Here is a 25,176-nt window from a genome sequence, read left to right on the forward strand (position 1 = left end):
TCGTGTCTGTTTAGCTAACTTGTCAGGAGCTTCACAGCATCTTGACAGCAGGCGAGCTCTGCTGTGATGATGCAGCGCATGCTGCGCGCCTTCGGCTGAAAACATTCTCAAAATTAAACAGCCGACGCCATGTTTACCTCTCCTGATACCATTAGGAAATTCTTCAACATGGAGACTGCTCAGTGAGTGAGTGAGTGAGTGAGTGAGTGAGTGAGTGAGTGAGTGAGTGAGTGAGTGAGTGAGTGAGTGAGTGAGTGAGTGAGTGAGTGAGTGAGGAGGCTACTGGGGAGAAAGGTGGAGGGAGGGGCAGACAGAGGGACGCTATAGGTCACAGGTGTCAAAGTCAAGGCCCGGGGGCCAGATACGGCCCGCCACATCATTTTATGTGGCCCGCCAAGACAAATTGTGCATCAAATTTGTGTGTCATTACTAGAATTGCAAATTGTCTTCACTCTTAATAATATCTTTTTTTTATATATATATTTGACCAGTTGGTGAAAAGGTCCCCGAGTGGACACTGATCCTCACAACACCATCAGGAAAGAAATAGTTGACGTCCACCTGGTATACGGCTACAGACGAGGATAAAGACAGATTTGGCGGACACATGGAGGGGAATACAAAGAGGCTGGCACATGGAAAGAAACCTTTTCACTGCTTCCCGTTGTCACGGCCATGACTTCTTGGACAGCTCTGTTTGTCTTGCTGTGTTATGAAGAGGAGATAGAGAAGGTCTTTCATGCATCGTGAATGTAACACCCGCTGAATAGAAAGCTCGCACGTAGCAGGGAGGATGAAAATTTCGAGAACCCCACTGAGACAAACGTCATTGGTTTTATAAAGCCTTGAGTGGAAAAACAGCAGTTTTCCAGAAGCGGTTTTTGTTCGGAAAAAAGAACAAAACATGGCTTCGGTGAGCCTGCGGTAAAAAAAAGATGTCGTTTTTCCTTTTGTGTGATCGCGCTATTATTACACAGTGGTAGAAATGACACCGATAAAAACATGATCTCTGCTAAGGTCACCTTTGGAGTCTTTTGATATCATGTACACTTGTTACACCAAGTTAGGCTCGGAGTTCAATTTTTCACAATATCAAGTGCAGCTTCTCCAAACGTTCTAATGCTCGCGTCCGATTGTTGAATGTTATTTTTGTGTCGTCCTTGAAAAGAAATTGACGAAACCTCACCATTGGAAATTCTCCGTCATAGGATGGAAAAGAAGTTGGAAGGCCTTGGGATTTTTCAAGGATTAAACAAGGATTTTGCTGCTCAGCTCCTTGTTAGTGCACGGAAGGTTGTGCAAATATTACTCAGGTACAAATTGAACAGCTGCATTCAAAACCTTCCAACAAATTAATTGCTTGTGTAAAGGTTACACAAATTGTTATGTCCCAAAGCTCGAGTTGCTTTACTTTTCGTGAGTAGAGTCCAAATCCAGCTGGTAAAAAAAAACAACGAGTCTGACATAAACACACACCTAAAGGAAATTACTCGGAAAGTAACATGATAATCATTGTGAAACAAATTTTATCTAAGCATATAAGTTAGCCGAGTGAATCGATGCCCTGACAATTAAAATCTGCGCCGCTCGCTGCATCTGGTCGGAATTCTCTAATGAAGGATCAATACAAGTGATTTTTTTTTTTCTTATAAATGATCACAACAGAGAATTTGTATACCGCATATTCTTTCCTGGCATCTCAGATTTGGTTGCGTTCGATGTGTTTTGACTTATCACGTTTTGTCACGTCGCCTTCGATGGCCGCCGTTGAATATGTTGAATTCAATCACCGTCTGCTCTGTGTCCACATTTCATCTGTAGACAGCCTTGACAGAACATGAGGCACCAAATTAGAACGTGACGGGCACCAGGAATAATTTGGCCTTGCCCTCACTGTCCATCACACGGTGGTGGCCAGTTTGAGAATTTCCAAACCGGCCACGTCACGTTGAATATTCCCGGGCTGAAATGTGGGCGTCCCTGCCGTCATAGATCCCTTGATGGACGGTGAGAAAACTTGGCAAGACTTGATGACAGAGAACTAATGGCTAAAATGGAGTGCACTATATTTCAGGCCAATGCGGCGGCCGTGGCTAGCTGGATTATAATGTCAATCTAAAATCTACAGAGAAATGTCTCTCCTGCTGAAGAAAAGCAAGACTGAAGAGATGGAAACAGAATGAATGATGTGAATCGGGAGATGCGTGATGAAAAATAATCACGGCCCGGATGTTTGTGCTGATGAATACAAGATCAGCATTTGTTCCATTTCTAAGACCTGTGCCCCTGAAGGACACTTTTGGTAGACATCTCATCGTATTTTTCTTCCCCGAAGACGAAGGGAGGTATCAAACAAAAAGTGGATTTTGCGAGTGTGAAGGACTTTTCATCTTGCTATCTCGAGTGGGATTTTTAAAGCAATGTCTATAGATCCCCGGGGTCACAGCATTCCGAAAAGCCATTTTTTGCTACCATCATCCCCGCAGTAACCATCAGAGACAATCACGGAATGTGAATCAACTTTTTGCAAGGATCCAGAACCCTGCACCTCAAGGTGAACCCGTCGCTGTGCTGGGAGAATGTCAAAGCTTAAAGCATCATTCCTGGATTTGCCGCTGCTTCCTTTTGCTATCTGCGGCCATTCCTCAACCCTCCGCCTTTTCCCTTTGACGATGCACGGATCAATAGATCACGCCAACAAGAGGTCTTGAGGCCAATTAAGCCGCCGCGCGAGTCGGGCCGGTTCCGAGCCGGTGTCACGTTTCATGTCAATAGTCGAGCTTGTCCTCCCTTGGGAACAAGGGAAAGGGAATAAAGGAGGAAAGATGTTATTGGTCCTCGTACATGTACGTTTGGATGTGTGTACTTTTGTCCTCCGAGCGGTGCTAATTGATTGCGCGGAAAATGCTAATCAGCTCATCTGACGGTATCGCTCACGTCTTAAGAGCTGGACCACACCCCACTTTGAGTGAATGCCACCTACAATGTCAGGCTTGCTCTTACATATCAAAGAGAGCAGTGAGATGGGGGGGGGGGGGGGAGACTTTATCAAAAGGCATTGTGCTGTTTTCATGCTTGATACATTAGCGCCCTCCCTTGGTGGCGCAGAGCATTGCAAGTCCCTCATGTTTTGTATCTCTAAAATGATGCAATAAATAGGACTTCCTTTATTCAGGTGTTCCTAACATTTTGGTTACCACCAATTCTGATGGGATCAATCATTTTCTGAATCTCATAAGATTGGATGTAGGTGGGCTTTATGTCGTGGCCACTGTGACTGGAGTCATCATGACCTCTTTGTCCTTAAATGTAAGTTTTCAGTGAAGTGAACACACACACACACACACACACACACACACACACACACGCTCGTGCGCGTGCACAAGTTCACTCTGTATGATAATCATGTTAATTTAAGCACTTCAGTAATCAGTACTGGTAGTTGGGCCACGATGAGTCACCCCTATGCCAGTTACTTTAAACATTAATCAGACATTACACTAATCAAGCTTCTTTTTAGCAGCTACACTCCACTAAAAAATGGACTTGAAAATGAAAATGTTCAAACAGGACACCAAAGGTCTTGGTAGTAGAGGAACAGAAACAAGACAAGTGTAAATGTGTTCATTACACACAATAAATCGTCAATGCTAGCAAACATTTTGCAGTCGCATGTCCAGAAGTTTAGTTTGTAAGATATTATGTGACAGCAGATGGTAGAAGAACACTAATGGGAAAAAAAAAAAAGAATAAACAGTCATGATGCCAAGGGAAATTATGCATCCAGCTTGTTTTTAAAAGCTTGACTAACCAGTCCTGTCATGACAAATCAAGCTGCAGGCTGATTACCGACGATGGTTTTGGCATCCGAGCTGCTTTGCATGTTCAGGCCACACCGAAGAATTCGGCCTTATTTAACCCGGGGGTCTACATTGAAGGTACATCATGAATCACTCAAACCACAGAAAATCATTCATTTGTTCTGTTTTTCCCCGAGGAGGTTGGACGCTTAATGCCACAAGCCATGTTTCTACTTTTCATCTGTATTCAGAAAGACCTTTTTTTTTATCCCAGTCTTTAAACGGACATGCTGTGACTGCTCAAATTCTAATTTGTCAGTGACCTCACTTCCAAGAAAGTGTCGGGCCATCAGACTAATACAACTTCCTGATCAGGTGGAGGGATTTTTTTTTTTTTTCCTTTCACAGACATACACGCTGTCATATCAGTGTTTTTTTTTTAAGACTCCGAAGTCCGGCAGGTTCACACGGTTGCAAACCGGAATATATCACTGCATGATTTGTGGGCATGAGAGGGAACAGCAGGAACTTTTCAAGGTAAAACTATTTAATCTTAGACATGTCTGCACAGAAATAATCCAACTTTCTGAAAGCAGTTCAAGAAACTTAACAAGTGCAGGGTTTGAAATCTTTCTGGTGTCGCTTATTTCATTTCGTGCATGTTTTGGTGAGTGAGAGGCAATGACAAAGAGGGAGTGGTTTCTGCAAGATGAATAACTTATTAACCAAGGGAAGCAGTTCCGTGTAGATAAAACCAAGGACCGGTTTCAGAGTCAATCAAGCCAGCACGAAAAAAACCATCTTGTTCTCTTTCTCTCTCTATAAACCACTTGTAAATCCCATCGTTCATACAAACAATGATTTTCCACGTGTAAATGCTGTCTAAACAATATGATGATGCAAAAGTAAGCAAGGCTGTGTGGATTGACACATGATTTTCAATTCTGACTAATCCTACTTGCATGCTCATCAGGAGAAGGTACGTGCAAAAGGTTTGGAAACAAAGGAATGACACACACACACACACACACACACACACACACACACACACACACACACACACACACACACACACGACAGGCTCAAACACATATCTTGATTATTTCTGGTGAAACTGACTCTGCTTCTATTTATAGGTCAAATGAAACTTGTCTGAAATTGCACACTACACCTATCTGTAATCATGTCTCCTCCCACCAAAGGTAAGATACAACATCAACGGATTTAGGCCCTAACCTGGGGGGGGGGGGGGGCTAGATGAGACACAATTGGGGTTATTGGGATTGAGCCTTCATGATTCCGTTGCACTTTGGACTTTGTTAAAATAACTGCCGCACTTCTGAAAACACTGAAAAAGTGTAAAAGCACGTCGTTCGGAATGATGCATTATTCAAGCATGTCAGAAACAAATTGCTTTTTTTTTATTTGAAAGCATGCAAGTATTTTTGGAAAATGAGAGGCAAGCAATTGTTATCTTTCGGGGGGGGGTTGTGACATCAATGGTCAAGTGAATATGTACATACCCAAAACAATTTTGCTATTATTTTCTAAAATGTGTTTCCAGATGACATTTTTGCATACGCCCTTTCCAAGACCTTAACCAAAGTTTCATCGCCGGCAACTGTCGGACTTTATTCTTCTTGTCAGAGTCGAATTGGAAGAATCCTTGGAAAAATGGAAGGTATGTATAATACGCTCACTCATTATGGTCTTCTGGAATCCCGCTGATTCTTATGCGGTGTTTCAGATAAATAAATTGCTGTCATCCTACTGTAGTTTTTTAAATCCTATATTTAGACTTTATTTAGTTGAATAATATTATTGTTATCCGTGTAAGCCCATTTGCAAATTGTGTCGGACCACACGACAGCAAACTTTGATGACAGCATGTTGCTGTCGATGTTTATAAGCTGCACCAAGAAGTTCCTGCCCGCTGTGTCTGTAGGAGGCCATTTACGCACAGGCACACACCAACACAAGCTTTGTCATGGCAGATAATCATTAAACACAATGTTTATCCTTAGTTCGCTTGGAAAAGGCTTGTTTTTTATTTTTATTTTTTTATTTTGACCAGCTCAGATGAAAATCTTGAAACGAACTTTAATAACATAGCTGAAGCTATTTCGTTATGATTTATGATAGTTTAAAATACGTATTAAAAAATAAAAAAACGATTGGTAACGTGATGTTTAAACCTACATACAGTTTGTTTTTCCAAACAAGTTTTTCATTTAGTTTCTCAGCGTACCAGATGAGAAAGGCTTATTTTGCATGATCCCCGCAGAGACGCCAATTAATTGCAGAACAAGAACAACAAACAATCGACTTCTGGCTAGATCTCCATCAAATAAGAATTCATGGCATTGGCTTCAACAAATAGATTGATGAATGTATGGATGTGCAGACAGATATTCTCCATTCATGAGAAAGGATTACCGACAGCGGCAAATGAGTGCAGTAGGCCTAATGATCTTTTTAATAATGTATCCAATTTTGCAAGCTTTCCCTTGTCTCAGTAGGTAGGAATAAACTTTATATCACCATGGCAACCTCAAATCCAGATGAACCATCCAAATCGATTACTATCAAATCAGGAATCCAAATCCACATGGTGATAATTTATATTTCTTGATATTTTCTAATATGAATGTGATGCCTGCAGAATGCCCCGCCCCCTCAGAAAACACCTGTGTGGAACCTTCCACAGGTGACTAGGTTAATTGCAAACAGGTGCGCGTCGTCATAATTGGGTATATAAGGAACATCCCTCCACAAGGTTCAGATGTCCACAAGCAAAGACAGGGAGAGGGTCGCCACTTTGTGAGGGACTGTTCACAAGTTGGAGCTTTTGTTTGTTCCTTCCTCATGCATGCAGAACCTATTTTACTTTTTGACATGATAAAAATTGCAAGTGCTGGTCATAGTCTGGGAACGGGCAGCATGTGGCTAGCATGTCATACTTTACTTGGAACTGGCATTAATCAACATTTAGAAATAGTGTCAGCTTTTCTGGGCCTGACTGACATAAAGTGGAAAAATATGCTGTGCTCTTATGAGTCCACATTGCAAATGATAAAATATAGAATTTAATATATTTTAGTGAGATAATTACAAGCTGCATGAAAACAAATGCGACTAATGGATAGCAATCTGCCTCATCAACATGAAGCTAGCTACAAAGTGACATTTGTGTTGGTGACATTTTCCTGACCTTGTGATTCTACTCCAGTTCATTTGCTCCCACCACTGTTTTTGTCGCTCCAGTGTACATGTCGCGAGAAGCTTTGAAGATGGAAGAGAACTACAAAGGAAAATCCCGGCCTTGCACAATTCAATCTTCACTTTCCGGCCTGTTAGCGCTAGTTTGGCGGCTGCTGTTCTACAACCCTATTTGGACCAAAAAGAATCAAGACCATCATAATGTCCGTTTCATTTTTGTAGACTTCAGCGCCTGGCACTTTGCAGGCAGTGACCTGCTCTGGGCCGGTCTGGCCATCCGACTCTTTCAAGCAATGGAAATCAGTTTTGGGAAATTACAGCTAGCATTATACCGGGTGGCCCAACATGATGTCGAGGATGAAATCAAAAGGAAGGTTTGTGACTTTTTTTTTTTTTTTTCTTTGTGTAGCAGCTAAAGATTCCAAAACCTGCAAATAAACAATACAACACAAACACGTTAGCGGTGGGCTAGCTTGCTAGCTAGCGACCAAACTTGACCAAACGCCACTGAATCATCGTACCCATTAATCACTTGCTGTGTTTGCTTCGTCTCATCAGATAGTGGTGGCTGGTCCCAATCACTGGAGGTCCAAGAAAATTTGTTGTTGCCCTCTGTGGTTTCTCCTCCTTCTCACTCTGTTGGTGCCATTAATCATCCTAGGATTCCTTTTGACTTTTGAACTTCCCGAACATGTGGGCGAACCTGCTGCAAAAGTGAACGGAACAACCACCAGCCACGTTAGCGTGCTAGAAGGCCTGGTCATCGGTTTGTTTGGAGTTCCAGCTGTCAACGCGCTGAGGTTAGCTTTCCGGATGATCAAGAACCTTATTTTCAATCAGGTGCATAACATCAAGAGAGACATGGACAACGAGCAGGTCAGCAGCAAGCTGGGCTTCATGGACCAAGTCAGGAAAGAGATGTGGCTCCTTTCTCGTTTTGTGGAGTTCATGGAGGTGTTTGAGAGGAGAAGGATCAGAGTGGTTCTAAGGATCGTCAATTTAGACCGCTGCTCCCCGCCAAAAATTGTCGCCGTTTTAGACGCTATCAACATTCTGCTATCAGACGAAGACAGTCCGTTCATTTCAATTCTGGCGGTGGACCCAGACATTATCGTACAGAAGGTCAACTATGCAGATGGCTGCTTTTGCAAAGAAGACCGAGCTTATGCGCTGTTGCGGCGAATTGTTACTCTGGCCTTCACCGTGCCACCCCTTTGTGACGATTCAAAGCTCACTTTATTTCACAGCCTGGCCGGCGGTTCAAAAACTTCCAAGGACGAGAACATCATTGAAGATAAACATCAAACTGGAGGCTTTGAAAGAAACTCTCTATCAAATTCATCTTCAGTAGTAATATGGGAAACAAACCAGGCAATGCCCTTGATAGATAAAACTGTTCAACCAGATATAACCGAGGCGGAAGTCGACCGTTGGGTTAAGGGGATCCTTAAAAGCAACGAAAGGAAGTTAAATGAGTACGTCTTAGATGACTCCATGTCCATGCGGCGAATGATCAACTCATTTCGAGTGACTGTGATCATCATGAAGGCCTCAAAGACAGAGCTCCCTCAACCTGATCTCATAGCCGCCTGGGTGGTCCTGGCTAATCAGTGGCCCTGCCGACTCAGCTGGATCATCCAGTGCGTGGAAGATGCCCGACAGAGAGACGATATCGATCAGAACAAGGATCCCGAGGCCGACGATTCCAAGAGCTTATGGAAAGTTTTCACCGAGTCCAGAGCCGAGCTTTACGTGATGCGTTCTCAGATTGAAGACCTACTTGACCAGGACGGAGACCCAGAGATGTTTGAGAGATTCCTCAAGTTAGACTTCCACTTCACAATTAAGGATCTGAACGCACTCAATCGGGTCACGGTCAACCTAAATCCGTCGATTAAGAGTGAGTTGGCTATGATCCGAGGAACATCCAGGTTAAACGATTCTGATTGGATGAGGACCTCTGCACCTTTGCCAATCACATCTCTAATCAATATGAACTCGGAGGATATTTGTAAAGAGGTAAGAAGTGGCAACCCAAAAGGCTAGGACCACTTTTGTCGTGTCCGACGCCGATCTTTACCAGAATATTCGGTGTCATTTGGCTTATACAGCAATTAAATTAAAAATCTAGACTGTTTAGTGACAGGCAAGATAAATGATTTAAGTTTCTGATACCTAACGTGAATGTTTTTAGAATGTGGGAGGAAGCAAGAGTCTCAAATTAAGAACATTAGTACAATTATTGTGCTTTTTACCCTCTCTAATGCACCATCATGTGATTATTTTTCTTCCTAGCTGGAAAAGATGGAATATCCACAAAAGTATGCTGCAATCATAAAAAGCAATCACATCGACGGCTCGTCTCTGATATTTGGTGACCCGGATGATATTAAAAAACTCTTAGACATGACCTTTGGAGAATGGACTACTTTCCGACTTCACTTCCTGGGTTTTCCACTGCATCTTCAACCGCAAAACAAGAATGTACAACACCCTCCAAGTCACCTGTCGAGACTTCACCTGCATGAATCTCATCGTTCCTCATCAAATCCCCATTTGGCTACTACCTAATAATCCAAGATGAATATCCCAGAGATGTTCATCGAAAAAATCGTAATTCCATCACACAATTCCAAGTGTTATTGATATGTAGCAAGTCGGTTTTGGCACCTTATTTCTAAGACTCTATGCAAACGTCTCTTTGTTGCTATCGCTCAAATATTTGTGAGCTGGATTGATGTGTTGGATCGGTTTTGGTTTTTCAGTGTCTCACCAATGAGGCACAAATTTTGCAATGTGTGTCGTTTTTTTTGTTTTTTTTATACAAACTGACAGGTCGTGGGCTTTATAGACTGAAGACCACGTTGTGTATTTGTACAGACTGAAGGCAAAAGCAAATACTCATGTGTGAGGCAGAGAAATGTAAATACATACAGCATATTTCTAAATGAAACAGTCTATAAATCGATGCTGCACAAAAACCGGCCCGTAATAAATGATGCTGACACGAGCAGAGTTTTGTCACATTTCTCATTTCCAAACAATTTTGCTCACCAACCGCACAAGCGGTATGCTGAATCATGAATATTCCCAGATTTAAGCGTGTTAGCGATACAAGACTGGCAACTTCAAAATGTTGTTTACTTTTTTTTTAATTGGACTTGGCAAAGCAAACAAGGACAATTGATCAAAAATGGCTTTAAATATCCTCTATCGGTCTTGTTCATAATAATACGCATCTGTCACGGAACGGAGCATTGCGACCAAATGCGCCTTGGACCAAACACAACACACATTTCAAGTAAAAGTATAAATTGGACACGTGAATTACTTGTTCGAAAGGGACATACAGGGTAAGGTCACTTTAGGAAAGTAGATATATTTTTTTTTATACACGTATAGACTGATATATTTCTTAAAGCGTTAACGATGAAATATAAAATAAACCATGACGACGAAAATCGTTTTGTTTATAATTGTCAGGCCAACTTGAGCCTATTTTCGTCCTAATGCCTCGGCCAGCTTCTTCAGCCTTTTCTTCAGCTCAAGGGGAAACTTCTCGTAGCACTTTTTACAAACAGGCTTCATGTCAAACTCAACAAATTTGTTCCTGCAAAAACAGGAAGGAAGAGCATGTTAGGACGGCGTATGTTTTTCCCGTTACACGTGCGTCAGTACGGCTCAACCTCACTACAGGTCACTTTTTGCTCATTAACAGCCTTAAGTAGTTTGGGTTACATGACGCAATCCCCGCCTCCTTTACAACAGCATTATTATCTGCCTGAAATGTTTTATTCATTGATGCTGTCAGGTCTCAAATTTCATGGCAATGCTGCCGCAAAACACTGCAGGATGGAACGCTTTGCCCGATTCTCCTCCTCCTTGCACCACCCCGCCCGCCGTTGCATTTAAAAGGTTCTTAAACGCTTCATCGGTCAACAGTGTTACAGCCAACATGACTTCCTGCCTTTATTATTGCTGCAGTGTAGACTGATCCACAATTTGCAATTCCCTCTTTTCTGCTCCGTGTGCGATGACGGCAATCCGTTTGTAAATAAATGCAAAATCAACCAAATGGCAAAAAACAGCCCTCGCTTTGTATCGCGACGGAACGAAGGCGCGTTTCAAAGCCGTTCTTCAAAGAGGCGTGATATTGCCGTTTTGTGATTCTCTCCATCACGAGTACTTTGCTGCCATGTAGTGGGGTCTCACTGTACTGTCGAAGGTAAAACTGAGGTTGAAAAAGAAACAACAAAAAAAAGGTACGCATGCATACGGTGACGAGTCATGCATATTCACGACACGGAGGAAGACGGAAACCGCACCAACCGGCAACGTGCAAAAGTTAAGATCTCTACTGAGAAGCGGCAAGTTTTTTCTTGCGCTCACGCCGGGCCAGTCGGCGTTTGAACTCCTCGGGAAAACACTCGTAGCAACGCTTGCATACGGGCTTCAGGTCAATTTCGACAAACTTATCTCTGGGCCGCGCACACGAAAGCATGTCAAGAGTTGAGAGAGGAAATCGGGAAGGACAAGTGAGAAGGTGACATTGTTGGACAGTGGACAGTTAAGTACTCTGATAGGTTAGCTGGCTGCAAGTCAACACTTACTTGAGGGTGAGCTTTGTGTTGCAGGTGGAGCAGGAGAAACAACTGACACACCAGGCCTTGTTGAGAGCAGACACCACTGTGGAGGAGAGAAATACTCAGATTCCATTTTTTTCCCCCCCCAAGATTTCTATGATCAATACTTACCATCCCCCTCAATCACTCGGTTGCAGTGGTAACACACATCACCAAAAAGCTGGAAAACAAAAGCATCAAAGTCAGATATTTAACGAGAGGTTGAGTTTTGATGTTTACGTTGGGCGCTTTGTTCAAACCTGGTTGTAATGCGTTTCGCAGTAAGCCAAGCCCTTCCTCTCATAATGGCGATGGCCGAGGAACGGCTTCTCGCACTTGGCGCACACAAAGTGCTGCAAGCACCAAAGTTCCAAATGAGCTTCTGGCATGAATTTGAAGACAGATTCCCAAACGGCCTGGCTCCCTCACCTCAACGTGCCACTGCTTGCCCATAGCGTTGACGACACGGCCCTCGATGGGTCTCCTGCACGCTCCGCAGATGGGTACGCCCATCTTGTCATGGCACGGCAAGCAGAAAAGTTCTCCTTTCAGTTCCCTGGCTTCAGCTGTCAACTCCTTCCTGTGGACAGTACGGGACGATATCGTGAATATCCAAGCAGGCATGATAGATGAGCTCCGACATTCTACCGTGGAAAGTACTGACCCGCAGTTGTTGCAGTTGAAGTGGTCCGGGTGGTACGGGTCATTCTTGAAGATCAGTGGTTGCTCTTCGATGATGGCGTGGCACTTCTGGCAGATGTACTTGCCGAGACCACGAGCCTTCTCCCGATTATGGCACGGGCGACATAGGTGCCTGCGCATTTGGGGGAAAAATGATTTGTCTTGACTGGAGACATGCCATTGTTTGTATTTCTTAGCTGTTCCTATGAAGCTTTGAAAATGATAAATCAGACCTGCCAGCATTTTTGACAAAGCCCACGTCAGCCAAGACAGCCTGGCAGATGTCACAGCAGAAGCAGTCGGGGTGCCAACTGTTGTTCATGGCCTTTATGACACGACCGATGATGAATTCACCTGAAGGAGATTGACTTGAGACGGAATGTTTCTTCTCCCGGCAGTTTTGATAAGCAATTCACTGGAATGTGCTTTTTACAACGTTATCAGAGGAACAAAACGACGACCTGAAGTTAGAACGGCAAAATAGTGATGCCATTAGCTGATGATGTCAATCCCAATTTTATATAGGAAAGGTCAAGTATTAGTCATCCATTGTTTGGAGTCCTCTCGAACAAGCTATTTTGCCTTATGAGTATTTATTACGACACTCACCACATTGACGACAGCAGGGAGCAAAGAGCATTTGAAAGTCGTGCTCACAATATTTTCGGCCTTCAAACTGTAAAGCAAAAGAGATCCAAAGGAGAAAATTGATTTGGAGGGACAGATCATTCTGATGAGAAATAGTGTACTACCTCATAGAAGAGCCCTTCCGGAAACTGCTGGAAACACTGGGCACACACGAAGCATTGTTCATGGTACAATTCTCCATTGCTGTTGACAATCTTCTCAGTGGGAGCAAAGCCACTCTTGCATCGTTCACAGGCCGCACTGGCCAGGGCATTGGCGATGCTGTTGCATGACACAAGAAAGTCATCATTAATACACGGCAGTCAGTAAAAAGTTGTAAATTAAGTGTTTCTGATTCAATGCTTTTCTCGCATGGATCCAATATGATCTACTAGGTCGTTTCTGGCACTACAGTAGGAGGAAACCTTTCAAATAACATCACATAATTTGGTGAGAAAGAGAAGCTCTGGGATGTGGCTGAATTTCTGTGGCCTCATCTCTAAACTAAAAAAAAAAAAAGTACGAGTAATTACTCTTTTATTGTTGCCCGTCCATATATATTCAATTGCACAAACCAAAGTTTTGGGATAGAGATAACCTATGAGCATGCTAACTTGCTAACGTTTGCACAATAGATAAAAAAAAAAAAAACGTCGTTTTGACGAGGAGTACATTTTATTTCAGAATCAGTCCATAATTGACAAATCGTGAGCATATTCCAGCGTTGTTACTAGATTATACACGTCTCGTCAAAGTGACGTGTAGCTTTAGCTCGCGCTAGCTCTTAAATTAGCAGCCTTGAATGCTAGCAATGTTTATGTAAACACTCACCTGCCCGTCATTCCGGCCACACCCAGCATCACCTCTTGACATGCAAGATTATCGAACCGTATTTAGTTAACTGGTGTGTTGGTTGTGCTCTCTGAACTAGTTTTTTTTTTTTTTTTTTGCTGGGATGGGGCGAAGCCTTGCCCCTGGCGTCACGCCACGTGAAGAGACTTGCCCGTTGGATCAAGACAGCGCATACGCTCCTTCGCCACCGCCCTGATTTGCTGAACCGATTCGAATTGTTCTACTTTAAAAAATGTTGAGAATAGAATCGTCTTTTATTGGGGAGATATCGAAAGGAAATGCCACATTAACAGTACAAATGTATCGAGTCGTCTTTCTTTTCCAATAATTAATGCTATAAAATATTAAGGCCAATAGTGATGCCGATTATTGGCAAATGAAGTATACTGATTATAATTTAATTGACTGATTTATTCCAAAAAAATCTTAGAATTAACCTTCAGATGTATTACAATGTTGCATATTTTCGCTAGTGACGTTAAAAGTAATAAATGTATGTAAAAGTACTTTTTTTTTTCCATGCATACCTTGAAGATGTTATTTTCTTTCTCGCTGGACTAACACAGATACAGTGACAATATTTATATCCACCAACGGTATGTATTTATTAAGACATTAAATGTATTGCAAAAAAAAATAAAAATAACAAGAGTCCACTGCCGAGGTCATGGACACATAACATACCCATGTGGCAACGGAGGAACATTTGCAAATAAATTACTACAAAGGCTGACTATCAACCTTGAACAGGCAAAGCGGCACAGAAAATGGATGGAAGGTTTCAAAACAATGATTTAAAGGGTTCTTTTATTGACCGGTCCAAGGGTGATGTCCTTCAGTGAGTCCACAGATGTGCTGCGTGAATTTTAAAACTGAATCCAGTTACGTTCCCACTCGATTGCTAAGAAAAATAGCGAAACATGAAAACATCTCACTGAAGCAATACATTTTCATCTGTCATCTTGTTAGTTGAGCACTGATTTAGGAGGATTTCCATGATTGAATTTCAATTGCATATTAACATCATTCAAGCATTAGGGTGGATAATTTTTCCTTCCCAACATAACTTTTGAGTTGTACAAAAGAGATGATCTCTACTTCAACTTCAAATGATGATGCAGTATATACAGTTTTGTTAAAGGCTATCGGAAAATGTTTCATACAAGCATGTACATTCTGAGGACGGAACATTTCTTCTGAAACTCACATCAACAACCAACATCATCCATTCACATGCATTTCAAATCATGTTGGATGGCTATCAAATATGTTCAGGGGGCCCTTTAGAATGACCTTCATCTTAAATATTTGGAATTCATCATAATGGATCTACCCAGAGTTTAAAAATAGTTGAAACGGCGCTCATGAAAATGGCCAAATATGTATGCATATGTACACTCAAGAGCTAAGGATTGTGATCATTCATTGGAACCAAAGTGCATGTGTGTGTAGATCTCAAATTTATAATACTGGGAAAAAAAAAACAAAAAAAACAAAAAAAAAAAAGCATACATGTGGTCACTGTATATTCGTTCTATTATCTGTGAACTGGTTACCTAGTATTTAACCACCAGACCTGGTTCACCCCTAAACATACTCTGAAATTTTAATCTCATCAACATGTTATTTTCATATCTCTCAAAGTGCTTTGTGATTAAGCGTTCGTTCACACGGCGCCAAAGGTTGACAGTCTGTATATAGCCCAAATTAAAAGCGTCACTGTTAGTGATTCCAATTTGAAGGGTTCTCCGTTATATCAGGTTATGGTTTTATGATTCAATAAATACACGACTTCATGATACAACTGCCACAACGTGCCCTTGGATTCCAGACATTTCTGTGATTTGCACAGAAAAGCTCATCTCTAAAATCTCCACCTGACAAATCTGCACGTTGCTCCGAGAACAAAGTGCTGAATGTTTTGTCAAAACAGAAACATTTAAATATAGATATAAATATACATAGAAAATATATACAAATAGCGTGGACAACTTGAAAATAATTTCCCAAGATTTCTTTTCGAGCCCACGTAATTAGATTCATTATTTTGCCCCCGTGTCTTAATATATCTTATAGTACAATTAATATTCTCTCTCTACGCAGCTTTCAACGCTCACACGACTTCACCAGGTGGGCATCATGTCAGGGAACCAAACGCGGCCCAGATGCTTGGACACCTCCCAGTGGATATCATCCAGCCCGTAGCGGTGATCCGGAACCAGCACTTCTTCCATGATTGACAGCTGGCTCAGTCTGTCGCCACACATCTTGACAAACTCCACAAAGGCGCTGCAGGACACTTCGCACTCCCCCAAGCCGATGGCCGACAGCTGCGTGCATCGTTGGGCTATGCGGATCAGCTCCTCATCCAGCGGCCGCAGCCCGTTAGCGCACACCACCAACTCCACCAGGCGCGGACAGGTGAGCCCGACGCGGCCCAGCACGTCTTTACTGACCGAGCGGCCGAAATACAGATGCGTGACGGGCAGTTCGTCACGGAAGAAGGGGCCGAACTCATCCTCGTAGAGGAAGAAGTACATGACCAGGTTGAATTTGGGCGAGTGGCGCACCATGGCGTCCCAACTGCTCTTCTTGATTGTATGGAACTGCTGGCCTGGATTCTCACTCACCACGTCGATGCGCAGGTGCTCCAGGTGAACGTGCTTCTCTGAGGAAAGGGCGATGAGGAGCTCGTCGCTCAGCAAATGATAGTTGAGAGCCAATTCTCTCAGACCGTGGCACTGATCGGCCACGCAGAGGATGCCTGAGAGAGGAGAAGACGACTTAGGATTGCGCAGGAGGAGAGACGTTTTTCTTTTTCAATTTAGGCCCACAAACTATGCACTTCATTTTAAATTTGTTGAGAGTTCAGGCCCGACAGAATTGATCTCGCCCAAGATGGATTGCTGCAGCAACTTTGCGCGGCGATAGTGCAATTGTTGTAGATCAATGGAATGGTCATGACAATTCATCACCAGGCCTTATCCCTTAATTTGTTCTCGTTGTCAGTACCTGCGGGTGACACGTGAGGACAACTGCTCATTTTCAGCAGTTTCAGCGTATCACTGTTATTGGCCACCAGGACTTTGAGGGAGGGGTCGTCGACGGGCGTGTCATCAATCTTCAGGGAGGACAACGATTTGGAGTTCACGAAAACCACCGTCAGTGCTGAGATGAAGTGAGACTGTTGAACAGATACAAAAAATAATAATAATCTTAGTTTACATATACGTGTGTGGTGAAAGTCACGCAGAATTTATAAACTACTGACAACGTTGAGGGGGAAAACGGAAGACAACAGGGACGATGTCATTATTTTCTTCTCGCTATGCTTTAACGATACCTTATAGTTGAATTTGAATACGATGAAAATTGCCCCGATCACTTAAGGTTCATACCTTAAACATGGTCAAGTTATGTAAACTAATGAGCACAAGTGTACATTTCTCTAACTGGCATAGCCGAGCCAAGAGAAAAAAAAAAAAAACGCAATTTCAGCTCAATGCTGAGTGCCATCTGGAAAAGTGAAGAAATATACTCTGACGGGTTCACAAAACCAATTTGAAGCTTCATTTTCCCATCACCAGATTCAGCTGACCTTAGGTAGCTCCATGAAGCTGGGCCGAGCAGTGGAGATGAGGCCCAGTGTTTTCAGCGAGCAGTTAACAAGCTGAGAGAGGATGTCGCATGCCGCTTCTGCCGATTCTCTGCTGCTATCCACCTATTAAGGAAAAGACCGACTCCAAGGTAAGTTGTGACGGCAGAGCGTCTCTCGTCTCCCCTGACAGACAGTCGGTACCTTGAAGCTGACGTACTGCAAGTGGTTGGCGTGCCTTTTGATGATTTGTTTAATGAGGTCGGGGTGTGTAGCCTTCAGGTAGCTGCTAGCTGGCTGATTCAACTCAAACTCAAAGCATCGCCACAGCTCAGGCATGTGAAAAGCGTGGTTCCAGCCCCGGCACACCTACACGCAATAAGCGGATGTAAAACACATCGGTCAAGTCAACCAAAAGTAAAAACATCCGGCGAAAGTGAAAGAATCCTCTCAAAAAGTTAAGAATGACTGGAGACTCCCATACCTGAGAAGCGTAGGCTCGATCCAGCAGAGGCAGGTACTGGAAGATGTGGAGAAGGACTTCTTGCGGCAGGCATTCCCAGTGGACCACTTCTTCGTCAAGTTCTGCATCCCGCCTCTGTTTACGAGCCCGCTTGAGAGTCCCGCTACTGGTGCCGCCCCCATCCTCCTGTTTGGTTCCCTGCATGCCTCGTTTCATCCTGGAGGTTACATACAGGTAGACTGAGGGGGGGCAGTCGTAATCACGTAATTGTCTAAAATATCCTTGATCAGATCATCGGAATTGACATTATTAGACCTTGTTTACACATTCTTGTTAGACATTAGATTATTAATCATGACTAGAAATGGATTTTCTGTCTTCTATTCTGTCAAGACGATTTTTATCTTTTATTTTAAAGGGCAATTAGGGGATAATGATATTTGGTAAGATGACAGATTGAGTGCTAGCATAGCAACCACTCCTCTGACCTGATAATCATAGCGGGGGTGGACACGCCTCCCTTTTGCCACAACAAACACGAGCGTCTTATGACCAATTCATAAACAGCACGTTATCTTAAAGTAGTTAAAAGTTTCCGGTGCAAAAAAAAAGTCTCCAAATGACTACATCAGTAATTTGCTTACAACGCAAACACTACGAGAGTTAGCTAGCTCACTCGCATGTTATGTAGCGGAGCCAAGCCATTAGCAAGCGCATTCTGGAAAAGGATTCGCTGTCATATGAAATTGTCGAGTCACGCGCTGTTTGAGGAAAAAATATACTCAAAGATCTTAAAAGATCTTACCTGATTTCACCTCAGTAAGATTTTTGTTCAAAGAAAATAAAAAAAAAAGCTATTTGTCTGCGTCAACCAGGTCCGACACAACTAAACTGCGTTCGGGCTGCCCGACCGCTCAAAAACATTGATCCATAAATCGTCACAGTAGATCGAAAGATTGGTAAATATTAGCGAGGATGGGAGGATTTGATGTTTTCCAGGAGCCGTTTTGTCTCCAAAACCGTTAACCCAGATTCGTCCCGCAAGACTGCTTCAGTAGTTAGTCAGGTTAAAAATGGCGTTTGTTTTGCAGGCAGCGCGAAGGCAGCCAAAACGACTGCTTGACCTGCTTGCGCTTACAGCCAAGGGTCAACAGGAGGCGCTAAATCACTCAAATCAATAAATTCGCCTCCAGGTTAATCTAGAAATTTTGCAATTTAAAAGTGCAGCTCATGGAGTCCAGACCAACAAGTGTTTAGTTTTGAATTTATTAAACGTAATGGTTTTGCAGATTGAATACCACATCCCCATTGTAGACCATTTGCAAAGCGACAGAGGTACAAACTGCTGATGCACATAACACATAAAACACAACAGCATGTTTTTTTTTTAATTCATAATTATTTAAAGTCTGGTCATGAATGATGACAAGAGATCACATGAAATGAACATGTACATACTATAGTTTGTGCCTTTCAAAAGAAATACTGACAACTCTGGAGTGCGGATCCAGCTTCAAACACTTTCGATTGTTTTGGGGTAAATATGGATTTACATATTTCATCTCACAGGAACTAAAATACTAATGGCAGACCACAAAACATTCCTCAAAGGAGCAATGGAAAATGTTCTTAGGAGTTTGTATATTTTGCTTTATAGGTTGATACATTTTCAAAACAGACTGCAACACTTCAAATACAAAAGTATTTCAATTATTTGCTTGGCATAAAATGATGATTTGTTACATTATGACTGTAATTTCAGGTATTTGTCCCTAGTAATTCCCTTTTTAAATGTGCGGTGCTGCACAATAGAAAATAATGTCAAAATGTGACTAATTATGCTAATTTTGAGGTGAATAATCATCAATAGGGAACCCTGTTGTTAATTACAACAACCACAACTTAAGGCAGAAGGTAAAGAGTAAAAATAGCCTTTTCATGTCACAATTTCAATTTTGCATCCAACATTGATGCTTGTTAGATTAATAAGGCTAATGCAGATATGAGTTCTAAGCATGTTCAGATATATTCTTGCATGAAATCAGTTTGTAACGGAACTAAGACCTGTAAACCAAAAAGTAAAGACAAAGCAACAGTGAAGCACTAATTGTGTGTAGAGTCGGTGCTGTTTATTATCAAATTATGAAGGGACAGGTCATTTAAGTTTGACCTCATTATTCCCGCCGTCTCCCAAACTTCCCTCTTTTGCCACACACATCGCTGTCTGTCCGCCGTCCGAGCTGCCCACAGCAAAGGATGCTTTTGCTCTCGTCCCCGAAGTCATCAGCCGTGTCAAAAGCCAGCACGTCCGTCCCGCTTCGTTTCGTCGCTTCCGTTCAAAGATGACACTGACACCGAGCGTGATGGGCCAAGTCTCACGTGTGGTTGTTGCTATTAGGTAAGGGTCTCTTTGTTGGCGTGTTTTTCACTCTTTGGGCGGCGCAGTGTGTGTGGACTGGCACGCCACCCGGCAGACACACCACATCAGGCTCGCTGAAGGTGTTGTGGCATAAGTGGCAGCCCTTCTTTGTTGACACGGCAATTGGCTTCTTTGTCTCTTTCAACTGGAGGACACAATAATTTATTTTTTATTTTTAAAAGACATCCACTACATGCATGTCTGGCTTTGTATGGAACAAAGCGCTCACCTTGTCGTGCAGTACTTGAAGGTGTTCGGAGCGGGCGAGCCCGAGAGCAATCTGCGACGTGCGGGAGGCGTGCATACTCGCCCGGATGGCTCGACCCAGAAAGGGCCGTAGCAGCTGCAGAGACCAGCTTTCCGGCAGCATCCTCAGCACGTGGACGGGATCAAAAGACTCCCCGTGACGATTCAGGAGGTCGACCGCTGCCATTTCTAGCTCGCCGCTGTCATTGCGCACGGCCGACTGGGATTTACTTGTGGTGCTTTTGTCAAGATATATCCCCAAGAGGCGTTGGAACAGTCGCTGTCTGTAGGCGGAATTCTGACAAGCCGAGGCCCAAATGCAAAAGGCTTCGGCGGATTGGAAGTCTCTCAGCTTGTGCACTAAAATGTGGAGTGCTTTATCGTGCTCCTCCAACTTTCCATGTAGAATTGAACATTCCAGCAGCAGTTGCTCACAGTTTTCCATTTTACCTAAACACAGAAGAAGAAGAAGAAAAAAAAAAAGATGTCGCCCCATCAAACAGAAGAGAGCAAGCCTTCGTCAGAATGCTTCCGCAATGATCTCACCTAAAAGATACGGAACTCTGTAAAGATTGGACTCCCTGAGAAGAGCCTGGAGCTTCTCTCTGGATTGACTGAGCTGCTCTTCATTGGTTAGAGACTCTGAGAGTAAAGAAAAGACCCTTTCCAGGTATAAGACTGCCAGATGCGTGTGGAATTGCTCCTCCTACCGACAAGAATCAGAACTGCAATTTACAATTTAAAGATCCTCACAAATAGTCTGAACAGTGGCAGCATGTTAAAATAACTGTAGAAAATAATAATCCCCGAAAACCTTTCATACTGTATTTAAAAAGTTTGCGAAGATGCTTCGTTTCTGTCCCCATCCAGAAGATTCAGCGAGTGGTACCTCAATCCGTCGTTCAAGCACCAGGTGTTCCAAGTAGAGAAGAAGAGCCTCCCTGTGCTTTTCCAGGAATGTAATGACGTCATTAGGATTCAAGTCTGACTGACCAACACACCTCTTAGTGAAGATTTGGACAGCTGTCTATGAAGAAAAATGAATGCCTGGGTTACCATTATAACTAGTCATCTGCAAGCAACTAATAGAGGTTGACCTACAGTGGGATTCTTGTGTAGAGCCCAGTTTGCATACTTCCACACAAGGTCCAGATTGGGGGCGGAGCTGAGAAAATCCACTATGTACTCAAAGAGATCAGGTCTCGTCGAGTCTTGCAGTTCCATGTCTGCAACCCGAATCCACATCTGGACAAAAAAAACGGTGCATAAATAATTCTGTCCTGTCACAGAGTGCGGCGTCAGTTTGCTTTTACCTGAAGCGCTGCCGGATCCTGATCGTTAGAATGGTAAAGCAGCCCGAGTGCAAAATATCTGTGACAGGGAAGCAGAAAAAGTCTTTACTAGATATTTGTTTCATATTGTATGCTTAAAAGTTGACAGAACCAGTACTAGGGTGGAAAGTATTCCACATGACTGTTGAAAGCAAAGTCAGGTGCCCCATCAATTAAACATTCAACAAAAAGTCTAAAGTGCAGCCCAGTTTCAGTTTTATGGGAAAATGTTGCTAACCTGTTTCATGAAAGGAAAGGGCTGGGAAAACAAAAACAAACGAGAGCATAGTACACACTTGTGATATTTCTCCAGCCAGGGCACGCAGTCTGCGAGCAGGCAGGCGTTGTCTGATGCTAGCAGGTCGAGAAGGCTCTCGTGATTCTGTTCGGCGTATAACTTAAGCAATGCGGTGTCCACATCCTCTCTGCAACCGTTGACGTCCTCCGTGTTTCGAATCTGCAAAGTGAGCAGCGTATGTCAAAAGTACGTGGAAGGCAAATAAGGACTAAACTCTCTGAGAATACAATTTCTACGTTACCTCTGTCAAATAAGTGATGAGGAACCTCTTGCATTTCAACACTTTGTCCTGATCACCCTGTGCCAGGTGGTTGAGATCGGCAAACTCGTGGAGAGGAGGATGGCAGCGAGTGAAGGATGATGAAGCTGGCAGTAGCAGCGGGTAGAGCGAAATCAGCTCACGCACATCCAGCTGACCTTTCCTGCCGAGGAAAAAACAAACAAACATAATGCGGTGGATTGCCCTTGACAACTCTGGGCCGTAAAAATTTACCTTTACCTGAAATGTTCTTTTGCATCTACAAACTGAAGTTGGCCAAACTGGATGAAACCTGCCTGCTGTTGGATCCTTTTGTACAAAATCTGTGTACAAAATTAGGAGGAAAAAAAAATATTGTGCTGTGTTGCCCTGTGTGCATCTTTTTATTACAGAAGACAGGAAAAAAAGAGACTATTACCAAAAACCTTTCTTTGGGAATATTTTGTTGTGCTCCCTCTGTAAGAACAAGTGCCTCTTCCACTCTATGGCTGGCCAGTAAGTCCTGGATCTGTGTCTCCAGCGGCAAGGGCACCATAACATACACAGCTTTGGTGGACGCCACAATCACCTTCCCTTTAAAAAAATATAACAGCACTCATGGGTCAGAACTCAGCTGCTACACACTACCCATCATTCTGTTTGGAAAATGGGAGAAAAAAAACCAATTTGATACCTTCAAAGTCTTGCAGAAGGTGTCCATCCCTGAATGAAAGTGTCTGTTTTAGCTGTTGATCCAACATGCTGTGGACGGTGATGAAGCTCTCATCCAAGGCCACCACGTATGGGAAGCACACAGCCGCACCGATCACACTCTCGGACCAGTTGACGGGGGCTCGTTGGGAAGCCCCTTCCGCGTTGGCAAACATTCCTGGCGGGCGGAGAGGTGAAAAAGACTCGATCTATCATACGAAGGGAGAATCATTCACTCCGCAACCTACCGAGACCGCCTGGCGCGGCCAAGAGGAACTCCTCCCGGGCAATCCTTTTGACGATAGGTCTTCGCTCATCACTGTTGTAAGGGAAGAGATCTTGGGCGGCTTCTGTTTTGTAGTTCAGGATCATGTACTGCGTGGCCAACGCCAGGCACAGGAAGTAACCATCCAGACTGACGGCACAGGGTTGCTCCGGTGTGCTCACCTCCTTGAGCAGCTGCACCCTGTCCTCATATACCGTGTAAATTTGCACCGTCCTACGCTTTGAAGAAAGGACACCCATTTCCACGCAGAATGGATCGCCGTTCACCGGGTTCTCATTAATGGAGAATGACGTCACGCCTCTAATTCTGACATCGCCTCCCGATGCTGATGGCACGTTTTCCAGCGTCACCATGTCCACAAGAAAAAGTATTCCGTCGCAAAGGACGATGAGACGCTCCAAAGCGGAGGCAGCCCGCAGCTCGGCCACTGGTTTCTTAAGGCCTAAGTATTTGTGCAGCTGCTTCTGAGCCGAGTAAGTCAGTCTCCCTTTGGCGGAAGTGAGCTCGTCCAGCAGGAAGTGATGGATGAAGCAATCGTTGGTCCCCACGTACAAGTGTTTCCCACAACATTCGATACATTCAATGTTGATGCGAGCCTTGTCGCCCATGAGGAGGTCCCGCTCCACCGCGGGGATGAGCTCGAAGGCCTTCACGCTCATCTTGTTCAAGGCATTGAAACTAGAGGAAGAAGAATATCAGGAATCATTTGATCTGTTCAAGAATGATCAGTATGGCTATAGAGTATGCTTCGTACAGAGATCAATATCACTGCTGAATTACATTTGGAGCAAATTTGAAAGGGCCATATTACATGTGGGCAAAAAGTGAGTCAGAAATGAAAGCCGTTTAGAGGTGATGCTATCCACACTTTTGGGCACTTAGTAGCTCCAGTTGATCTTCTGCATGATTTCCTTCTTCCTTGTACTGTATGTACACTTCAGAGTTTAGCTAGGTCCAAAATCTGATGTAGCCTGACAATATGACAATTGTTCCTTTTATCCTTTCTACACTGTTTGGTGTGTCACTCATGAGTGTTTCTTGTGATGTTTACAAGCTACAGCACACATACAAACAGAAGCTACGCCCTCAAATGCTAACGTTAGTGCTAGCTAGACTGTCAAAATCATGGAGGCTAAGGTCAGTCACGGGATTGACTTGTTGACGTTGGTAAAACGTGACACAATGAAGTTGAACGGCGTGGCAAGTCGACACAGTCGTGAGGAAATCTTGCCTTGTTTTTAATTCATTGAAGAGGAAGCTAACGTTAGCCTCTACTGAATGCTCTGATGCAAGTGCTAGCAAGCGATTTATGACTGGCCATGTTTTTTTATTTTTTTTATTTAAATCATGTGATCAAACAGGTTTACACGCACACAAGTAGAATGACACATGAACAAATACGACGTTTCCAAAATTGCCTTTTTTCCCCCTTAAGACGATCTATGTGTATCAACTCTCTACCCAGTTTCCCCTCATGCTTGTTGGCATAACTTACCGCTCAGACGTCCTCGCCGAGACAGACTGGAAAGAGAGGAGAGGATTTAGCACTAAAATAACCACAAAAGCTAAAGACAGACAAATATCAACAGGTCCATTTTGACAGGTGACTAAAGACCGCAGGGATATGGCATGAATGGGGGCGCTAGATCGCGTCAACACCGCCCAAAAAGCATCCACTCTCACTTGAGCTGACTCTTCTGAGTTGCATTCAAGACCATTCAGTAACAGGAAACCCGTGACCCGAAATCAAGTCGCTAAACGCTTGCTTCCAAAAACAATCGAAGAAAA

The 25,176-nt window shown here is 43.4% G+C and overlaps 4 protein-coding genes across 7 annotated transcripts; 1 reads left to right on the plus strand and 3 right to left on the minus strand.

Moving 5' to 3' along the window:
* Positions 1-4,234: 4,234 nt before the first annotated feature.
* nkpd1 (NTPase, KAP family P-loop domain containing 1) lies at positions 4,235-10,029 on the plus strand. Of its 3 annotated transcripts, none has more exons than XM_085907680.1 (6): positions 4,235-4,337; positions 4,937-5,002; positions 5,365-5,481; positions 7,065-7,393; positions 7,578-9,038; positions 9,315-10,029. In XM_085907680.1, the coding sequence occupies exons 2-6, from the start codon at positions 4,984-4,986 to the stop codon at positions 9,588-9,590; spliced, it is 2,202 nt and encodes a 733-aa protein (XP_085763806.1). In that variant the 5' UTR covers positions 4,235-4,337; positions 4,937-4,983; the 3' UTR covers positions 9,591-10,029. The 3 variants fall into 3 exon arrangements, with proteins under 3 accessions (XP_085763806.1, XP_085763807.1, XP_085763810.1); XM_085907681.1 differs by having other exon boundaries at positions 4,298-4,779; XM_085907684.1 differs by lacking the exons at positions 4,235-4,337; positions 4,937-5,002; positions 5,365-5,481 and adding an exon at positions 6,334-6,411.
* LOC147059663 (LIM and senescent cell antigen-like-containing domain protein 1) lies at positions 9,865-14,025 on the minus strand. Of its 2 annotated transcripts, none has more exons than XM_085907685.1 (10): positions 13,781-14,018; positions 13,075-13,231; positions 12,932-12,998; positions 12,556-12,676; positions 12,306-12,455; positions 12,071-12,221; positions 11,902-11,994; positions 11,774-11,822; positions 11,630-11,705; positions 9,865-10,629 (listed from the first exon to the last, which is right to left on the minus strand). In XM_085907685.1, exons 1-10 carry the CDS (start codon positions 13,807-13,809, stop codon positions 10,515-10,517), a joined length of 1,008 nt encoding a protein of 335 aa, XP_085763811.1. In that variant the 5' UTR covers positions 13,810-14,018; the 3' UTR covers positions 9,865-10,514. The 2 variants fall into 2 exon arrangements, with proteins under 2 accessions (XP_085763811.1, XP_085763812.1); XM_085907686.1 differs by lacking the exon at positions 9,865-10,629 and adding an exon at positions 10,636-11,497 and having other exon boundaries at positions 13,781-14,025.
* Positions 14,026-14,390: 365 nt separating this feature from the next.
* LOC147059664 (F-box/LRR-repeat protein 3-like) lies at positions 14,391-18,977 on the minus strand. The gene is made up of 6 exons (XM_085907468.1): positions 18,665-18,977; positions 17,881-18,076; positions 17,601-17,765; positions 17,400-17,522; positions 16,814-16,985; positions 14,391-16,565 (listed from the first exon to the last, which is right to left on the minus strand). The coding sequence occupies exons 2-6, from the start codon at positions 18,073-18,075 to the stop codon at positions 15,925-15,927; spliced, it is 1,296 nt and encodes a 431-aa protein (XP_085763594.1). The 5' UTR covers position 18,076; positions 18,665-18,977; the 3' UTR covers positions 14,391-15,924.
* Positions 18,978-19,116: 139 nt separating this feature from the next.
* On the minus strand, positions 19,117-25,082 carry tgfbrap1 (transforming growth factor, beta receptor associated protein 1). The gene is made up of 13 exons (XM_085907450.1): positions 24,884-25,082; positions 23,351-24,066; positions 23,086-23,280; positions 22,831-22,985; positions 22,653-22,735; positions 22,395-22,575; positions 22,152-22,312; positions 21,838-21,895; positions 21,626-21,769; positions 21,414-21,551; positions 21,071-21,230; positions 20,508-20,974; positions 19,117-20,423 (listed from the first exon to the last, which is right to left on the minus strand). The coding sequence occupies exons 2-13, from the start codon at positions 24,045-24,047 to the stop codon at positions 20,235-20,237; spliced, it is 2,628 nt and encodes an 875-aa protein (XP_085763576.1). The 5' UTR covers positions 24,048-24,066; positions 24,884-25,082; the 3' UTR covers positions 19,117-20,234.
* Between the last annotated feature and the right edge of the window lie 94 nt (positions 25,083-25,176).

The sequence above is a fragment of the Syngnathus leptorhynchus genome, chromosome 3 (assembly GCF_054491065.1).
Source record: "Syngnathus leptorhynchus isolate UIUO chromosome 3, UIUO_Slep, whole genome shotgun sequence".
In the NCBI taxonomy this organism is placed as follows: Eukaryota; Metazoa; Chordata; class Actinopteri; order Syngnathiformes; family Syngnathidae; genus Syngnathus; species Syngnathus leptorhynchus.

Bases quoted from the DNA above. Each gene is read 5' to 3' on its own strand.
- nkpd1 (XM_085907680.1), top strand. The intron at 5,482-7,064 runs GTATGTATAATA...TTGTCGCTCCAG, and splicing joins AATCCTTGGAAAAATGGAAG to TGTACATGTCGCGAGAAGCT. The intron at 9,039-9,314 runs GTAAGAAGTGGC...TTTTCTTCCTAG, and splicing joins CGGAGGATATTTGTAAAGAG to CTGGAAAAGATGGAATATCC.
- tgfbrap1 (XM_085907450.1), bottom strand. From the start codon at position 24,047: ATGAGCGTGAAGGCCTTCGAGCTCATCCCCGCGGTGGAGCGGGACCTC. The intron at 21,896-22,151 runs GTGTGTACTATG...TCCCTGTCACAG, and splicing joins TGGCTGGAGAAATATCACAA to ATATTTTGCACTCGGGCTGC. The intron at 21,231-21,413 runs GTACCACTCGCT...TCTTGTCGGTAG, and splicing joins TGCTTGAACGACGGATTGAG to GAGGAGCAATTCCACACGCA.
- LOC147059663 (XM_085907686.1), bottom strand. From the start codon at position 13,809: ATGCTGGGTGTGGCCGGAATGACGGGCAG. The intron at 13,232-13,780 runs GTGAGTGTTTAC...GTCATGCAACAG, and splicing joins GTGGCCGGAATGACGGGCAG to CATCGCCAATGCCCTGGCCA. The intron at 11,498-11,629 runs GTAAGTGTTGAC...TGCGCGGCCCAG, and splicing joins AACACAAAGCTCACCCTCAA to AGATAAGTTTGTCGAAATTG.
- LOC147059664 (XM_085907468.1), bottom strand. From the start codon at position 18,075: ATGAAACGAGGCATGCAGGGAACCAAACAGGAGGATGGGGGCGGCACC. The intron at 16,986-17,399 runs GTCAGCTGAATC...TCTGTTCAACAG, and splicing joins GCTTCATGGAGCTACCTAAG to TCTCACTTCATCTCAGCACT. The intron at 16,566-16,813 runs GTACTGACAACG...CTCCTCTCTCAG, and splicing joins TCCTCACGTGTCACCCGCAG to GCATCCTCTGCGTGGCCGAT.